The sequence below is a fragment of the Microcebus murinus genome, chromosome 4, assembly GCF_040939455.1.
Source record: "Microcebus murinus isolate Inina chromosome 4, M.murinus_Inina_mat1.0, whole genome shotgun sequence".
Classification (NCBI taxonomy): domain Eukaryota; kingdom Metazoa; phylum Chordata; class Mammalia; order Primates; family Cheirogaleidae; genus Microcebus; species Microcebus murinus.
The window spans coordinates 102641183-102658658 of NC_134107.1; the positions used below are offsets into that span (position 1 = coordinate 102641183).

Consider the following 17476-nt stretch of genomic DNA (forward strand, 5'->3'; position numbering starts at 1 on the left):
AACTGCCATAGAAACTGCTTTACCCAAAACTTTGATCCACAGGCCTAATTAAGTTACCTATCAGGTCAACTAAAGTTTGCCAGGTGTACAAGTTCCAGTCTCGTCAGAAGAAATTTAGATCCAGCTTTCTTTTACAGACTGGTGAGTTTGTGTTACCATTTCATGGCTAAGATTCTAAGGTAAAATTTATCAGAACTTTGTGTGTATGTGTGCGTCTGAGAGAGTGTATATGTTTGGGTATGTTTTATGTCTGTCCATGTATCACATGTTTGTGCTTATAGGTTTCAGACTGTTTTAAAATTAAGGAAGCGCTCATAAATTAAACCCAAATGCTTCATGTGAATTTAGTAACCGTTGGCAAATAAGCTGTGTTATTATTAATAAATAAGGTGTTATTAGTAAAGTAATAGTAAAAATGCTTTCAAACTGTCAGCATACATTTGTTTTTGCCTGGGTTTTACTGGACATTTTTAAGTTCTTGACGTGTAAAGGTTTGATAAAAATGTAAACTCAGCCAAAGACAAAGTAATGGATGATTTTTGATAAGTAAAGTAAAATTAATATTTGGTCAAATGATATTAACTAAATCTGGGTTACCAACAAAAATACTTATGTGTTTAACTTTAAGGTAAAAATGCAAATGTGCCTGAGTCAGCAAATTAGAATAAATAAAACAACAAATAGAGGAAAAAAAAAAAACCAAATTTAATCGTTAAAGGTGTATAAAAAAGAAACATTTTGGTTTTGATCTTTTAATCCTAACTGCAGAAATAGTTTACCTCCACTCATTCAATGCCTGTGCACAAGGTGTGTTCAACTCATTTAACAGTACTGTTAGGGATTCAAAGTTGTCCTGAAAGTTGAAAGATCTTAAATTGAAAGCTTTAGTGTTACCTTGGTCTTGTCCATTTTTGTCCTACTCTTTACAATCTAGCTGGTTATGATTACATTGTGTTACTGTAATAAAGTTTTTGCCTAGAAAAAAAATTTCTAAATTATTAATTTTTATATAGCAATTTATTTTAAGATAAAAAGTGAATGATGGTTAAAATCCATGAGAATCTCAAAGTAATCTTACTCTATAAATGTGCTCAAGTTTATGCACTAAACATTGTTTTGAGACCATTTAGATAGTTTTTAACAGCTTAATCTTGAGCCTCATGTAAAAAGCATGTTACCACTTTGTATCATTGTTTGAGGTGCTAACAAATGATGCTGAAAGTTTTTTTCCTCAGTCTACAGCCAGGAGATCTTATGTTGATGGGATCAAAAAAAAAAAAAAAAAAAAAACTAGCTTAAAATAAAGGCTTCAGAAGCAAAATTTTTTGACCTTGCTTGCCTCTTGTGCCAATTCTTCCCTGAAGCTAGCCATAAAACCTAAAATTATTCTATGTAAAATGGCCATAAAGCAATTATCTGACCTACTTTGTTTTACTGTAAAACCCCATGCCAGAAAGGGCTTTGTCCTACACCCAGAAGGAAAAATGCACACTCAAGAGGCCAAGCAAAATCTAAATATAAAATGCCTAGCTGGTTCTGCCACTAAGCCTGTTAGAATTAGCTCATATCCTTTCTGTCCAATCATCTTTCTACACAGCTGTCCATACTTTAAACATAAAAAATGGACAATTTCCCCTGCATCTTTGTGTTCATTCTAAAAACGTCCATGTATAAGTTTTAAGTCCTTCTCTTATTAATCCTATTAATTTTAATGTCAGTAAATTTTCAGCAAGCCTTTTGGAGAACAGTGGCCTTTGCTCCCAAACTTTGGGTGCCAGAGACATTCCCCTATGATGCCAATAGATTTTTTGTTTGGGGATGTGATATTTTGGAAGGATCTAATTAGCAAATACCTTTAAACAAGATATTCTAAAATGACTACTATGTTTACAAAATTTAGAAGTGATGTTATATTTTGTTTAAAATAACAAGTCTTATTTAAATGCTTATTGTTTCTGATAAGATTTGAGTTTGTATTTTAATCCGTGTTCTGTTATATATATCTAGTTTACAGGGTATAAAAATGCTTAATAAAGTAACTTAAACTTTTAATAGCTAAGATCTAAGTAAGGTGCTAATATAGATGAATTAGGTAAATACAAATGCAATAAATACAAATCTTAAAGTCATGTTAAGTTAAAAAAATAATCATAAAATGTCATTATATGTCCCTTATAAATGGGTCATTTGTAAGGTAAAGTACTAGAACATCAGTTCTTAAATATAAGTTTAAGTTTATACCTTCATAGCTTTATATTTAGGAATATTAATACAATTGGTGACTAACAGTTCAAAGTTAATTTAACTTCCTAAGTTTTTCTAAGAGTTAATATTATGATCAGTACGTGTAATTAAAACTTCTAGATAAAAAAAGAACAATTCTGTACAAAAATTCTTTTAATAAAATGTTATACAGCATAAGTATTAGTTTTGTTAAAAGATAATTTTGTTTAGGCATTTATGGAAACAAACTTTCCTCTCAGGACTGCTTTAGCTGTGTCCCACAGGTTTTGATAACTTGTGTTTGATAACTTGTGTTGTCATTTAGTTAATAAAAAAAAAAATCTTTTGATTTCCATCTTGATTTCCTCATTTATGAAGTGATCATTTAGTAAAAGGTTGTTTAGTTTCCATGACTTTGTGTAAAAATGAGAGTTCCTGTTAGGGTTGATCTCTACATTTACTCCATTGTGATCTAAAAAAGACACGGTATAATTTCTATTTAAAAAAAAAAATTGTTTGAGATATGCTTTGTGTCCTAGGATATGGTCAATCTTAGAGAATGACCCATGAGCTGATGAGAAGAATGTATATTCAGTGGTTTTGAGGTAGAATGTGCTATAAAATGTCAGTCAGGCCCATTTGTTCTAGAGTTCTGTTTAAGTCCATTATTTTGTTTAATTTATTGGTTTCTTTGAAACTACTTATTCAATATGTAAATGATCATTAAAAATTAAGTGGATATAAAAGTTAAAGGTTATAAAAGGTTTATAAAAGTCTTATAGTCTTATAGGTTAAAATTAGATAGATCTGTTTATAAGATTTTATTAAAATTAACTTTGATCATTAGTACACTAATACAATAAAATTCGGTTTTCTCTTTTAAACTAGATTGTCATATGATAGGAATAACAAAAGATTTTTTATTCACCTTTTAATAAACTGCAAAAAAAAGACACAGATTCAGCTTCCTTATTAACTTGTACTGCAGTCTGTCTATTAGGTCTTATACTTGTTTGAGACAGAGTCTCCTTTCTCAAAAAATAGGATTTTGGCACTTAAAAAATATATATATATTTAAATTATTAATTTGGCTATAATTTTACAGTAACCTACAATCTTGTTTCATGACAACTGTCTTATGATAAACAATTCATGACTTCCTACTTAAAAAGATGTAAAGGGACAATGAATATAGAAATATGTTTTTGGTAAGAAAGGTTAATGTAAGGTAAGAAAGGTTAACAGAAAGGAATGTAAAGAAAGGATCTTGCATGAAATTTTTGTCCTAAAATGAATGGTTATTTAGGAAAAGGGAATGTTAGGACAAAATCGAAAGTTTTAAGGTATGTTTTGTAAATGGTGTATGGTATGCGCAGGTGAGAATAAAGTTTATAAAAGAAAATTTATTAAAGAATTTTGGCTAAAACAAAGATTTCTGTCAATATTAATTTACTCTTAATGAAATAACATGTGTATTCATTTTAATTTTATAACATTTTTTTTCCTTTTAATATAAAAAGTAGTGTAGTACAAAAGGTTTTTGTTTAATTTGGTAATTGGCATTTTATGCTTTGGTAAAACATTTTATACTTTGTCAGATAATCCCTGTGCTCTCTTTATTAGGTTCTGACTAACTAGAAAAACTAAAAATAAAGGGTTAAGATTTATATCCATATAACTTTATCACCTTTAGATTTATTTGATGTCTCTCTTTCTTTGTTAAATTATTTTATAGTGGTTTGTGATTATATATGAACAAATGCTTTAAGCCTTTGATATTTGATGACCTTTCCAAAAGTTAAATTCTAAATCCAGCCTTTTGACCTAGCTTTTTATACATTAGGATCACTAAAAGTCTAAGAAAGACATTAGATTTATTTAATGTGTCAAAACCATCCAGGGAACATTGTCAAATATAAAATGGTGTTTAATTTTCTTTGGGCTGTACTTGTATAAGTATGTTATTAATATACTAGTTTTGTAAATTATTGGCATGTCTTGGTATGTGTATCAATAATAATTATGGTTATGTAAATTGCTATATGTCACATAATAACCAATTTGGTTTGTCAATTGTCTGTAACCATGGCTGGTCAAGTTTTATCATCTTTTAAGTTATTATTTTACTTTGATTCATTTCAGAAAGTGGTTCTTTCTGGCTAAGTCTAAAATTGGCTTCTTCATGTAAAGGCCATGGAAAGGACTGACAAATCCACTTAAATACTGGTTTCTAATAACTTTAGAGATTATATATACCACTGGACTAAAACAAAACAAAGTTCCAAGACTTTAATTAAAAATCTGATATGACCATGAGTATAGCTAACTCAAACCTCATGAAATGGAACTAAATTTTCATATAAAGACTCTTTATTTAAAACATTACTAATTCTTTTGTTTTGTTTTCTAGAGTCCTGACAAATTTTAGGTAATTAGCAAGTTTACCTGATCTCTGGGACCTTAAAACCATGGAATCTGCAAAAGCCTTGTTCAAATATCCTCCCTCTGAGCCCAGGGAATATTGCGGAAGAGGGGCGTGCCAGATTGTAAGGGCCAATTCTGAGGGATGGAATTAGTTACCCTCCAGATATAGGAGGGACGCTCAAAAGCCTAAAGGAATACTAAAAGAAATACTTTGTCTTTTCAGGCCACATGCTGCAGATATCCATCCCTATCATAAAAGTTCTTTTTTTCCTGCTTTTTATAAACTTAAAACTTACTGAGTGTAATTTTTATCAGTTATAGATTATACAAAAGAAAATATAATGAGTAATTTATCAGCCACCTTAGTATAAATTACTAAACTTCCTTAGCTTAAATGTTAATTAATGATGCTTATATTTGCTACAAGTCTACCACTAAACCCAAGAATATAGTATATCTCAATACTTGTAGGTAAATTAGTTTTGTAGCCTTGCCTTTAATATTTTGCATTTTACTCTTATGTCATCTAAAAAATTTAGCATATTAATGAGTGCCTGTCTACCTCCCATCCTGTATGGCTTATTTAATTGGCTATAAGCCCCAGTTTGGCTCTTCTGTCCTCTTGACCACAAGGGTCCCACCGAGGGACTAGATGGACCCAGGGCAGGTAGCCACACCACCCTGGCAACGGATGGGACAAAATAAAAGTTTGGCCATAGATGCTGCCTATGACAGATCTTGGCCAAAAGGGGGGAATTGTGAACTAAAATCCTCAACCCCTACCGGCTGACTGAATGGACCCCCTCGTGGCCAGAGGAATATTCAAGGGCAAAGTTGCCTGCCAGGAGGAGGGAGGTCAGACAGGCCTTATCATGCCCCCCTCCCTTCTTGGAGACTTCCTTTGTAACCCACTAATAGGCCTGAGGGTATGCAAGACAAACCTGCAGGCCTTCTATTTGCAACAAATGGTGGCTTACCTCTGGTAAACAGTTTATGTTAAAACATTCCACCTCTTTAGACAAAGCCTCATGTCTTTAGCCAATTACAATCTAAAGAATCTTTAAACCCACCTATAACCTGTAAGCCCCCGCTTCGAGATGGCCCTCCTTTTTAGGCCAAACCAATGTATACCTCCCACACATTGATTGATGGCTTTACCCATAACCCTTGTCTCTAAAATGTATAAAAACCAAACTGTAACCCAGCCACAGCGAGTCCACTTGCCCAAGGCCTCTTGGCAGTGGCTCCGGGTCATGGTCCTCAAATTTGGCTCAGAATAAATCTCTTTAAAATTAAAAAAAAAAAAAAAAAGTTAAAAATAAATTCTTTATTTCTACAATGTAGTCCCTTTGTACAAATTTACTAATATGACAGATATAGTTTCCTTTCCTATTCTCCAATCTTCATACTGGAAGAAATTCCAGTAAATTATTGAAATACACAGGATTCTAGGGAGACTTTTTACCCATTTTGCGATAGATATATTAAATATGTTTTCGGATAGAGATCATGATATATTCCATGAGTATCTAATGGTAATTCTATTGTAAATAAGCTTACTTAACTTCATATTTTTCACCTTAAAGAACTCAGTATTATTTACTAATTGCTTATTCTCATAAACTATGAAAATAGTGATGTCTTAAGAGGCTGTGAGGTAACTACAGTTATTTCATTTTTATCAATTCCATATAGGTGCCCTAACACCTACTAACTTCTTTCTAAGTGATATAATGTTTGTAAAACATATCTTATTTTCATAAATGAAAGCCATAATTTTATTGGAAAAATAACTTATCTTCCTAATGAATATGAAAGTTGTTCCCAAGGCCCTATCCAGCTTTAATACTTTTCTAATTTAGCATGGAAAAGAATAACCATAAATTCAAAACAATTTTCAGCAAACACTGTAAACATCCAGTACAAAGCAGAGCAAATATAATACATTAGCCCATAAAAAGGTGCATTTAACACCCTTTCTATTATCGTTCTTACTAAAATTCACTTAGTTTGCCTAAATAAATATGGGACAGCTTGTCAATTATTTATCCCACTTGAGTTTACTTGTGTAGACCCAACCCAAGGACTGAAATCAGTTTCCAGATGAGCTGACATAATATGGACCTGAGATCTCTGCTTTTCTCCATGGCTAAGTATAAAGACCAAGTGCTTATATCAGATTATTTCAACACATTAAATGATCCCCAGAGTACCACTCAATTCTTTATCCAAGGGTAAGGAGTGACACAGGTTTGGTATTGCAAGAGCCTATTTCATTTTGGTTGCTGTTTATTTTAGAAAAAAAAATAAGTTCTTTCATATTAAGAAGGATCTGTGAATATATCTAAATGTTTGGTATGAGAATGATCATGTAATACATTCCTAAAAAATTATCTAAATTGTTGTAAGGTGGCAGGATTTAACCATCGTCATCATCATCTCCTCAAATATATATCTTCCTTTCTATCTTAAGGATCCTGCGTTTATGCCAAAAACATAAGAAATAACATAGATCACCCAAACTTTTAAATATCCCCAGTGGATGTAGAAAGTATTTAAAATAATATTCCATGAATTGAATTCATAAATAACAGCATTTACATCAATTGATATAAATTTTGTCATTTCATAAAAACATTAGAGTGGACACAGAGTTATGTGGGAAAAATGGTGTAACCCTATGTGAGGGACAATTAAAATAAAAAGTTATAAAAGTAGACAATGGGCACAAATTTTGCCAATATATCTAAAACACAGCAATTTTCTAATGGTAATACAATTGTCTTTATAAAATGTTTTTACCAAAATCTAGGTTACATAAAAACCACTTAGACGTGAACAATATACAGAAAAATAAATAATTTAAGGCAAAAAAACAAAGGTTATCTAAATATTACCATAACTGCTAAGGAAAAAAATAACCAAAAAAGAAGGAAAATACCTTCTTCTCTAAGAGCTGAATGCCTGTTACAAGTAAGTAGCCTTTAAGGTCCTAAAGTTCAGGAAATTGGTTGTTGTCTGCATATCTACCTCCAGACTAAGTTCTGGACCTAAGGAGTACAGTGTGGTAAGGAGGACAGAAAGAGCCAGCCTTTGGAATTAAGGTCTGTGTTCAAGCCCCAGCTCTGCAATTTGCTAGTCTATGACAAACCTCCCTGAGTCTCAGTGTTCAACATCTAAAACAACTCTTACCTTGGGGGGTTGCTAGGAAAATTAAATGAGACCTTTCTGATTTTCCTATTATAATACCAAGCATATATAATAAATCATCCAATAATATTTAAATGTGGAAATTGTTAAAAAATTATTTGTTCTTCTGCTAACAGCCTCCCATACTTAGATCTTCAAGTAGACTTGTTCAAGTGTGAAAGCTTAGATAAAAACAAAAACCAATTTTCTTTCACTGTATTACTCAACACATCATAGCCACTTGCAAAACTACATTTGTATGTATCACTTCTATTGAAAATATTCTGAAACTGTTTTATTATGTTTATGTCATCTTTAACTCTGAAGAGTTCCTAAGCATTCTATACCATTTCTTACTAAATGAGTATTTAGTTGGAACCTTTTATTCATCATAAAGAAAAGACTCAGTTAATGGTAAAAAATTACATGGTTGAGGACTCTTCTATGAAATCCATTAAAAAAGAGTTCAGTAGTAGAGGCAGCAGAACACTGCCTCTGGTTAAAAGAATGGACTTTGTAATAAGATAAATCTAGGTGGCTTCAACTAATTAATTACTCTGTGACCTTGAGGAAGTCACTTAATTTATCTCAGTATGAATTTCTTTTTTTTTTAGACTAGTCAAGTACAGAATTGAGAAGAGTATTAATTTCTTTTCTAAATGAGGAAAATACCCACCTCATAGAATAGTTATAAGGGTTAACTATCTTAGAATAATATCTAAGATATAATAAGATATCAATAAATACCTGGTTTCTCTTGTTATTAATACCAATCACATTAAATATAGTGTTTTGCAAAATTATTTACCCTTGCCCATGTCTTATTTATGGCAATGAATAACTTTAATGCAAAAAAACAAAGGTTCTCTAAATATTACCATATTTAGTGTAATATTTACCAATTTAATGTACGTAATAGAAAAAATGTTTACTCTTCTCTAGTGACTAAAAATCCCTTTCATGAGACTTGATTTGTTAAAATACTTTTATCTTTGCTGATGTTTCATACATAAGGACAATGGAAGAAGCCACCATGTTCTAGGCTGAGTATTAAGTGCACTGGTATTTAGTGTTGAGCAGAAAGTGAATCCTCTTGGGTACCTCTAAACTACATTCCAGATATGTCTGTAACTTCCTTTTAACTGTCATTTCCTCAGATAAAGCCCTCGCTATCTCCAATCAGGACCACTAACAACTTACTATCTAGTCTCCTTGCTTCCTCTCTTGCCTGCCTTCCAATACATTATCTAACTAGCATGAGCCAGAATTATATTATTTTTAAAAAAGAATCACACTCTACCACTCTCCCAATTAAAACCCTTCAGAATAAAATCCAAAGTCCTAATCATAGCCTTTGTGGTACTAAGCCTCCAAGATGGTTCCCATGATCCTTAATTCCTGATATTCATACCTGTGCATAATTCCTTTCCATGCTGTGCCAAGGTTGGTCTGCGTGGCCAATTGCATACATCAGAAATGATGGTACACTACTTCCAAGACAGGTTATAAAATACTGTGGTTTCTATTTGGGGTGCTATTTCAATGGCCTATTCTCTCTTTCACTCTGTTGGATCCTTCACTCTGAAGGATCCTTTACTCTGAAGGAAGCAACTGCCATTATGAGCAGTCCTGTGGAGACACCCACATGGAGAGGAAGCCTTTGGAGAACAGCCATGAGGAACTACAGCTGCCAGCACCCACATGTGTGAGCTTGGAAGTGGTTTCTTGGGTTCCAGTTGAGCCCTGAGATAACTGGTACCCTGCCCAACAAGCCAGAGAGCCCTCATGAAGGATCGTGAGCCAGAACCACCCAGTAAAACACTCCCAGATTCCTCACTCAGAGAAAAATGTGGGTGTTTAGTTTTAAGCTGTTATGTGTTGGTATAATTTATTACACAGCAATAGGTAATTAATACAGCCTACAAGGTCCTGACAACCTAACCTTTGTCTATGTCACCAATCATAATTCCTATCACTCCTCTTTGCTCATTAGGCCCCAGTTGAACAAAGGCCTTCCTTGAACTCCTCTAAAGGCCAAGCTTTCACTACCACCTTTGTACCTGTTCTCTCGACCTAGAACACTCATGGTCCCTATATCTATCTAAATAGCTGGTGGCTTTTCATCCTTCAGTAATTTTTCCCCCTGACTACACCTACCTAACATATACCCCACCTTTTATGTCACCCACCACCCTATTTTCTTCATAGCACCAATCACAATCTGTCCTTTTCCTCCCTACACACAAAGGTAAGCTCCCATATTAGAATGTAAGCTACCAAAGAGCAGGGACTATACCCATCACATCCTTCATTATATTTCCTACATTTGTTCAGGCCATGGACCAGGACCTAAATGAACATTTATTGTATAAAAAAAATGGAAACTTTATTTTTCAAAAAAAAGAAACAAACATAATACTCACTTCACATATTAGGTATAGTAGCAGAGGCCAGGCATTCTTACAATAAACATTGATTAGAAAGGGTATCTTTGTTAGTGGGAATGCAATTTTATAATGATAACCAGGAGAGATTGTGCAGTCCACTTACTTGCTTTTGGCCACAACAAGCAGATCATTGAAGAGAAAAATATGGCGCTCCTTCCTCTGCAGGCCTGTTCTGAGCTCCACCAGGCCGTCAATCAGCAGAGTCCTATCGGAGCAGGCAAATGCTGCCAAAAATGCACAGGTGTTCATGGCAGTAGAAGGCCTTTCCCTGTAACAGATCAAATTCCACAGATCATCAGTCAAATGATCAAATATAGGACTAAGTTTTTATAAAATGATAGCTTAAAGTTGGTGAAGAAATATAAAACTCTGTAACTTTTTAACACAATGTCAGTGTCCTCACTGGTCCCCCAGTGTATTCTCCACACAGCAGTCTTTAACACCTCATTATGAAAATTTTGAAACATAAAGCAAAGTTTAAATAGTTTTATGATAAACACATGTATGTATACCTCAACATAGATTTTCCCATTAATATTTTCTGTACTCGCTTTATTATGTACTTACCCAAGTATCTATCCTTCTATTCATTCATTCATTCATTTCTTTATTTAGAAACAAGGTCTTTCTCTGTCACCCAGGCTGAAGTACAGTGGTGTAATCATAGTTCACGGTAACCTCCAACTCCTGGGATCAAGAGATCCTCCTACTTCAGCCACCTGAGTAGCTGGGACTACAAGTAAGTGCCTTCACACTCAGCTATTTAAAAAAAAAATTTTTTTTTGTAGAGATGGGGTCTTGCTATGCTAACCAGACTGGTCTTGCACTCCTAGACTCAAGATATCCTTCTGCCTTGGCCTCCCAAAAGTCTGGGGTTACAGACATGGCCACCAAGCCTGGTTATTTATCAATCTATTTTGTTTTTGGCATTTCAATGTAAACTGTATACAGCAGTACATATCTCCCCTAAACACTTCAGCATGCATATCATTAACTAGAGTTCAATATTTAGATTTTTCTTTTGATATAAAATTTATACACAAAATGCATAAACACACAAGTCTTAGGTGTATATTTACTAACGTTTTTTTCATAAAGCCCTTTTTAAAGCATGATATTCACTAACTTTTGACAAATGTATTCACCTGTGTAATCTAAGCCCCTATCAAGATATACGAAATTATCATCATTCAAAAAAATTCCCCCTTGTGGTTATTATCTAAATTAAGAAAATGTAGTTTCTATGGCTTGACCCCTGAGTTATTTCTTCATTGCAGGCTGAGGTCTGTTAGTTCAAAAGCTCACTGGTGCCAAACTCAAATTTTTACATACCCAATCATTTGAAAAATAGCCCACACAAGAAGATTTTTAGCCACTAACAGCCTGCCTGCTTTGCATACTCCATAAAACTAGATCCAGCATCTGCTGGCCACTGATAAGAAAGAACCTGTGGTTATGAGACCCCAAGCTGCTACTGCCCCTTACTGCTCTCTGACCCAGACATTCCTCACTACTGAGCAACATCACCTGGACATGTAATCTCCAGAGACACCGTCTCTGATTCTCCTCTCTTCCAGAATTCTCTTGCCCTCTTCCCCTTTTAGATGGTGGCCTCTACGTCATAAGCCTCTGAATGATCTCATATGATGCAGGACTTCTTTTCTCATGTAACCTTGTGCCATCTCCTTTTTGCTTGATCAGTGCCCGAATCGCTCACATTCCTTATACCAGTCAGTCCCCCCTCAAATACCCTGGAGGAAACCACTATTCTGATTTTTAATAGAACACATAGGAAACTATCTTTTTGACTGAGGGATGGAGAAGGTTGTGCCTGTTCCAGAATTTTATATAGATGGAACTACAGTATGTACTCTTTTTTGTAAGATGGCTTTTACTCAGCATGTTTCTGGAATTCATTTATCAATAATCCATTCCTTTATATTACTGAATAGTATTCAATGTATAATTATACCAGAGTTTATTCTCTTACTGATAGACATCTGGATGTTTCCAGTTTTAATTGTTATTGAACATTATACTAGTCTTTATGTGACCTATGTTTTTATTTCTCTTGGGTAAATATCCCAGAGTGGAATGTTGGGTCATAAAATACGTGTATGTTTAATTTTAGAAAAAAAAAATCTAGTTAGCTTCCAAAGTGGTTGTACCATTCTACATTCCCTGCAAAACAGTAGGCGAGCCCCAATTGTTCCCCAACCTTAAAAACACTTGCTGCTGTCAGTCTTTTGAATTCTAGCCAGTCTAGAGGATATGTAGTGGCCTCTCATTAAGATTTTAACTTGTAGTGCTCTGATGACTAATTTCTGTCATGTTCTTATGGGCATTTGTGCATTTTCATTGGTAATAAATCTTCAAATCTTTTGCTTATTCATTTTACAAAAATGAATTATGTGCTATTATCCAAATGTAATCTACTGTGTTATAGGAATTTTTAATGAATCCTGGGCACATTTTGCTGGTATACAGTGCTCTGTCAGGTATGTGTTTGGGAAAATATTTGCTCCCAGTCTCTTGCTTGTCTGGTATACTTTCCTTACTGTGTTTTGGACAAAAGCTTTAAAATCTCATGAAGTCTAATTCATTGATTTTTTCATACATTATTTAATTTCTGTAACCTCTCTATGAAAACTTCTAAGAAATTATCTTCCTAATTAAATTTTCATTAGGCACCTATTAAAAGGAGTTTACATTTCCTAATCAACTCAATGGCTAAAGCATAGGTCTTTTGGGGATAGGTCAGAAAGAGTATTGATCAGAGAGAATTTGCTGAGTACTGGGAAGAAAGTCACCTAAGATTTTGATAAGTTTCATTAAATGGAATTTGAATACAGAATGTATTGTGGCACTAAAAATCTTCCATTCCTTCGTATAGATTTTATGTTAAATTAGCACATCATTCACAAAAATGTCATAGCTGTAGGTATACCCTCACTTTAAATAAAGATGAAGACTTCATTTTACATAAAAGGATTCACAGGTTAGAAGAAAGTCATCACAGGATTTATTCACACAAAAAAATGCTGTGAGTTAAAATTGCCATTGAAAAACATTGGAAACACTCTTCCAGACATTGGCCTAGGCAAAGTATTTATGAAGAAGACCCCAAAGGCGATCACAGCAGCAACAAAAATAAATAAATGGGACCTGATCAAATTAAAAGGCTTCTGCACAGCCAAATAAACTGTTATGAGAGGAAACAGACAACCTACAGAATGGGAGAAAATTTTCACAAGCTACACATCCAATAAAGGACTGATAACAAGAATCTATTTAGAACTCAAGAAAATCAGCAAGAAAAAAAATCAAACAACCCTATCAAAAAGTAGGCAAAGGACATGAACAGAAACTTTCAAAAAAGGACAGAATAATGGCCAACGAATGTATGAAAAAATGCTCAACATCTCTAATTATCAGGAAAATACAAATCACAACCACAATGAGACATCACTTATCTCCAGTGAGAATGGCCTTTATCAAAAAGTCCCAACAATAAATACAGACGTGGATGCAGAGAGATAGGAATACTCCTACACTGCTGGTGGGACGGCAAACTAGTAGAACCTCCATGGAAAGCAATATGGAGATACTTTAAAGTGATACAAGTAGATCTACCATTTGATCCAGCAATCCCATTACTGGGCATCTACCCAAAAGAACAAAAGACATTCTATAAAATCACATCTGCACTGGAATGTTTATAGCAGCACAATTCACAATTGCAAAGATGTGGAAACAACTGAAGTGCCCATCAATACATGAGTGGATTAATAAAATGTGGTATATGTATGCCACAGAGTACTATTCAGCTATAAGAAACAATGGCGATACAGCACCTCTTGTATTTTCCTGGATATGGAACCCATTCTACTAAGTGAAGTATCCCAAGAATGGAAAAATAAGCACCACATGTACTCACCAGCAAATTGTTACTAACTGATCTACACCTAAGTGGACATATAGGAATAACATTTACTGGGCATGGGGCAGATGGGAGTGGGGAGGAGGGGATGGATATATACATACATGAGTGCATTGCACACCATCTGAGGGATGGACATGCTTGAAGCTCTGACTCCAGGAGGGGAAGGTGGGGGAAAGGGAACACATGTAACCTAATCATTTGTACCCCCATAATATTCTCAAACTTAAAAAAATAAAAAATAAATGATTAAAAAAAACACCATTTAAAAATGAATGAATAAATTAATAATTGAATATCCATTAAATTTCTACGCATTATGAAAGATGCTTACAATATCCACTGAAGTAGTCATTAGCCACAATAGGTAAGATGGCCATTTTATTACATATTTGGCCTATTTCCCACTTCAAATTTCACTAATTTAACCAATAATATCTAAAAGAAACCAATATCTCATTTTTATAATCCCAATCTGGTTATCTTCCTTCATATCTAAAACTGGTGAGAAAAATGAGCTTATTCATGCACAGGCATCACTTTATGATAAAAAATAAGCAATATTTTTTGTACAACAACATTCATTTTTCAGTATTCTGATCTCTAATTGTTTCTACAAATATACTTTGCTAAAATATGTAACCTGCATATTTATGTACTATGTGATGTGAGATTCACTACTGAATCAGTTTTAAACCAACCAAGCTTACACATCAGCTCAAAAAGGCAGCATGATTACCACAAAGACGAGGTCTTATTAAATAACCTCAGGACAATAGTCATGTTTTCTATCACTAAACAGAGAATGCTGATACGAAAGGAAAACAAACAAAAAACACCCACACATGAAAAATGTGATCTGAAAACTCTTCATCTAATATAAAGTTCCAAGCACATATCAGATGTATAGCACAAAGCTTTGCACTTACGTGCTGGTTCTAGGCTGTTCTTGCACGGCTTTATCTGAGAGAAAAGATGGAACACTCCTCCTTCTTTCTACTAATGCTTTCATTTTCTGTTGAAGCAAAATAAATAAATGAAGACCACACAGTTCACAAAGTAAGTAAAAGTTGATTTGCAATCCAATAAAAGTTTTGTAGCCCCCATCTTTGCCTATCAAGGAACCTAATTTTATGCAGATAAAAGTGTAACATCTAAAATAGAAAAATTTTTTTAAATAGGATAGTAAGTGTAAAAAAAGTGGTATAGGCAGTGTTTTTTTCTTTTTATGGTCAGAGAATAAAGAGGTTAAATGTTGATCAGAGTATTTGGGATAGAGACCATCATCATTATTATTGTTGTTTACATGCCCAGCCCTATGCTAAAGGCTGGATTCTATGGATTCTCTAATTTATACCCCAAAGTGTCATCAAAGTAGGCACCAGCCTAATTCCTACGCAGGAGAGGTTCCAAACTGGCCTTCAAGGAAAGACAAGTAAGGGGAGGAAAACACAGTTAAAGCAAAGGCACAGAGACTAGTTCTCACATAAAAATTTAATGAACCTTAAAATTTTGTTTTAAATATAAATGTTTCCACATTTGAGAATCCCTCTTTCCAAATAGATTTCTCTTTTTGCTATAACTTAAAAAGAATAGTTTTCTTATGTTTTCCTAGGTTGTATATAAATATAATTCAGGTACTCTGTTTTCCAATGACCTACAATTTGTGGTAAAATGAGGTTTTATTCCACTTGAATTATTCAGATAATTACGCTATAAATACAACCTTATATAATTAAAACCACTAAAAACAGTCACTACATGAGTAAAACTAACAATATAGTCACTGTAACAGTATAGTCACAAACAGCCATGAGTGGAGTTTAGGCTGTCTCACCAAAGTCATTTTTCCTGCTATAGCCTCTCACCTTACCCTGGCCAGAGGTTTCACCCACTGTCTGGGAGCCTAGGCCAGCCAGGCATGGAAAGTGGATGTTGTTCCACTAGGAACCATATAAAACTAACTAGCTGGCTCAGTGTCGCTATTCCATCACATGATTGATAAAGGCAGTGCTTCGTAAAGGTCACCCTGACCACAAGGAAAAAAATGGCCAAATATGGGAATGTCTTATGCTGGGGCGCGGGAGGTGGAAGCTGAGGGGCACTGTTTGGTAGCATGTCCGAAAAGAAAAGAAATATTCAAATAGTTTCCATAGGATATAAATGCCACCAGGACCACAAGGGAAAAAAATGGCCAAATATCAGAATGTCTTATGCTGGGAAGGGGGGGAGGGAGAGGACATGGCTGGAAACACGAAAATCAATTCCCAAGAGAGCAACCCTTCCAAAGAAACTTGAGATTGGAATCCTCCCACTGCTCTCTGGCTGTTTATCCCAAAGGAACTCTAACAGTTGTTGCCGCATCCCTCCTCCCAGCTTTGACAGGGAGCAGGGGTGCTGCCCCCAAGGCCATGCCAACGCCAACGCCAGGATCCCTCCCCGTCCTCTGAGTCCCCAAGGCCAGAGGAGCAGCTCGGGGCGAGGCCCCCCAGCCCCCACGCCCTCCTCAGCTGTCCCACCGGCCACCCACCACAGCACACTGACCCCGCCCAGCCTGGGTCTACATTGAGTCAAGCCCCCGTGTTCCCATGGTGACCACAGTTAGCATCCCATGTCCGCACCTCCAACCCTGCCCACCACCTTGGAGACCCAGAGTCATCGGACCTTTGTACTTGGGCGCGGGACCCTCACATCCCCCCGCCCCGCCAAATTTACGCGGAGCGGCCACGCCTCAGGCCGGGCGAGGGGCTGACCCGGGGCGCAGCCCGGCCGCCCACCTGCGTCAGCGCCGGCTGTCCCTCAGGGGCGGACGCCGCCGGCCCTGACGACCTCTGTGCCGGCCCCGCCGAGGGGAAGTGGCGCCCAGGCCACCTCGGGGACCGAGGGCCGAGCGCGGATGGAACCGGTCCCGCCCCAGCCCGGGCGTCCCCCTCAGGGAGGAGCCGGGCTGCGGATCCCGCGGCTGAAGGAAGCCGGCTGGGAAGCTGCGGGGTCTTTCCTAGAGGAAGAAAACAATCCGAACTCTCCACAGGGAGAACTCGAGGGAACGCGAGAAGCACCGGAGCGACGCGGGAAACCGTGGCGCGGCGGTGGGTAAGTGCGGGAGAATGCGGGAGGTCCCGCAACGGACTCGCGGCCTCGAGCCGTGAGCGTTAAACCCCCGCGTCCTTCGCTTGGCGCGAAGCTGTGGAGAGCGCGGGGGCCGCGGCGGCGGAGGGCACGCGCCCAGCTCAACGGCCTCATCTTCCCGGTG

At 36.0% G+C, this 17476-nt stretch overlaps 1 protein-coding gene across 1 annotated transcript in view; it reads right to left on the reverse strand.

Moving 5' to 3' along the window:
• LOC105864568 (rho GTPase-activating protein 20-like) overlaps positions 1–17375 on the reverse strand; it is a 57884-nt gene extending 40509 nt beyond the window's left edge. Inside the window, exons 1-3 of the mRNA XM_012752544.3 lie at positions 17001–17375; positions 15153–15238; positions 10387–10551 (exon numbers count right to left, since the gene is read on the reverse strand). Coding sequence (XP_012607998.1) covers positions 10387–10551; positions 15153–15235 — 248 coding nt within the window. The 5' untranslated portion in view covers positions 15236–15238; positions 17001–17375. The remainder of the gene's footprint in view (positions 1–10386; positions 10552–15152; positions 15239–17000) is intronic.
• Positions 17376–17476: the final 101 nt, after the last annotated feature.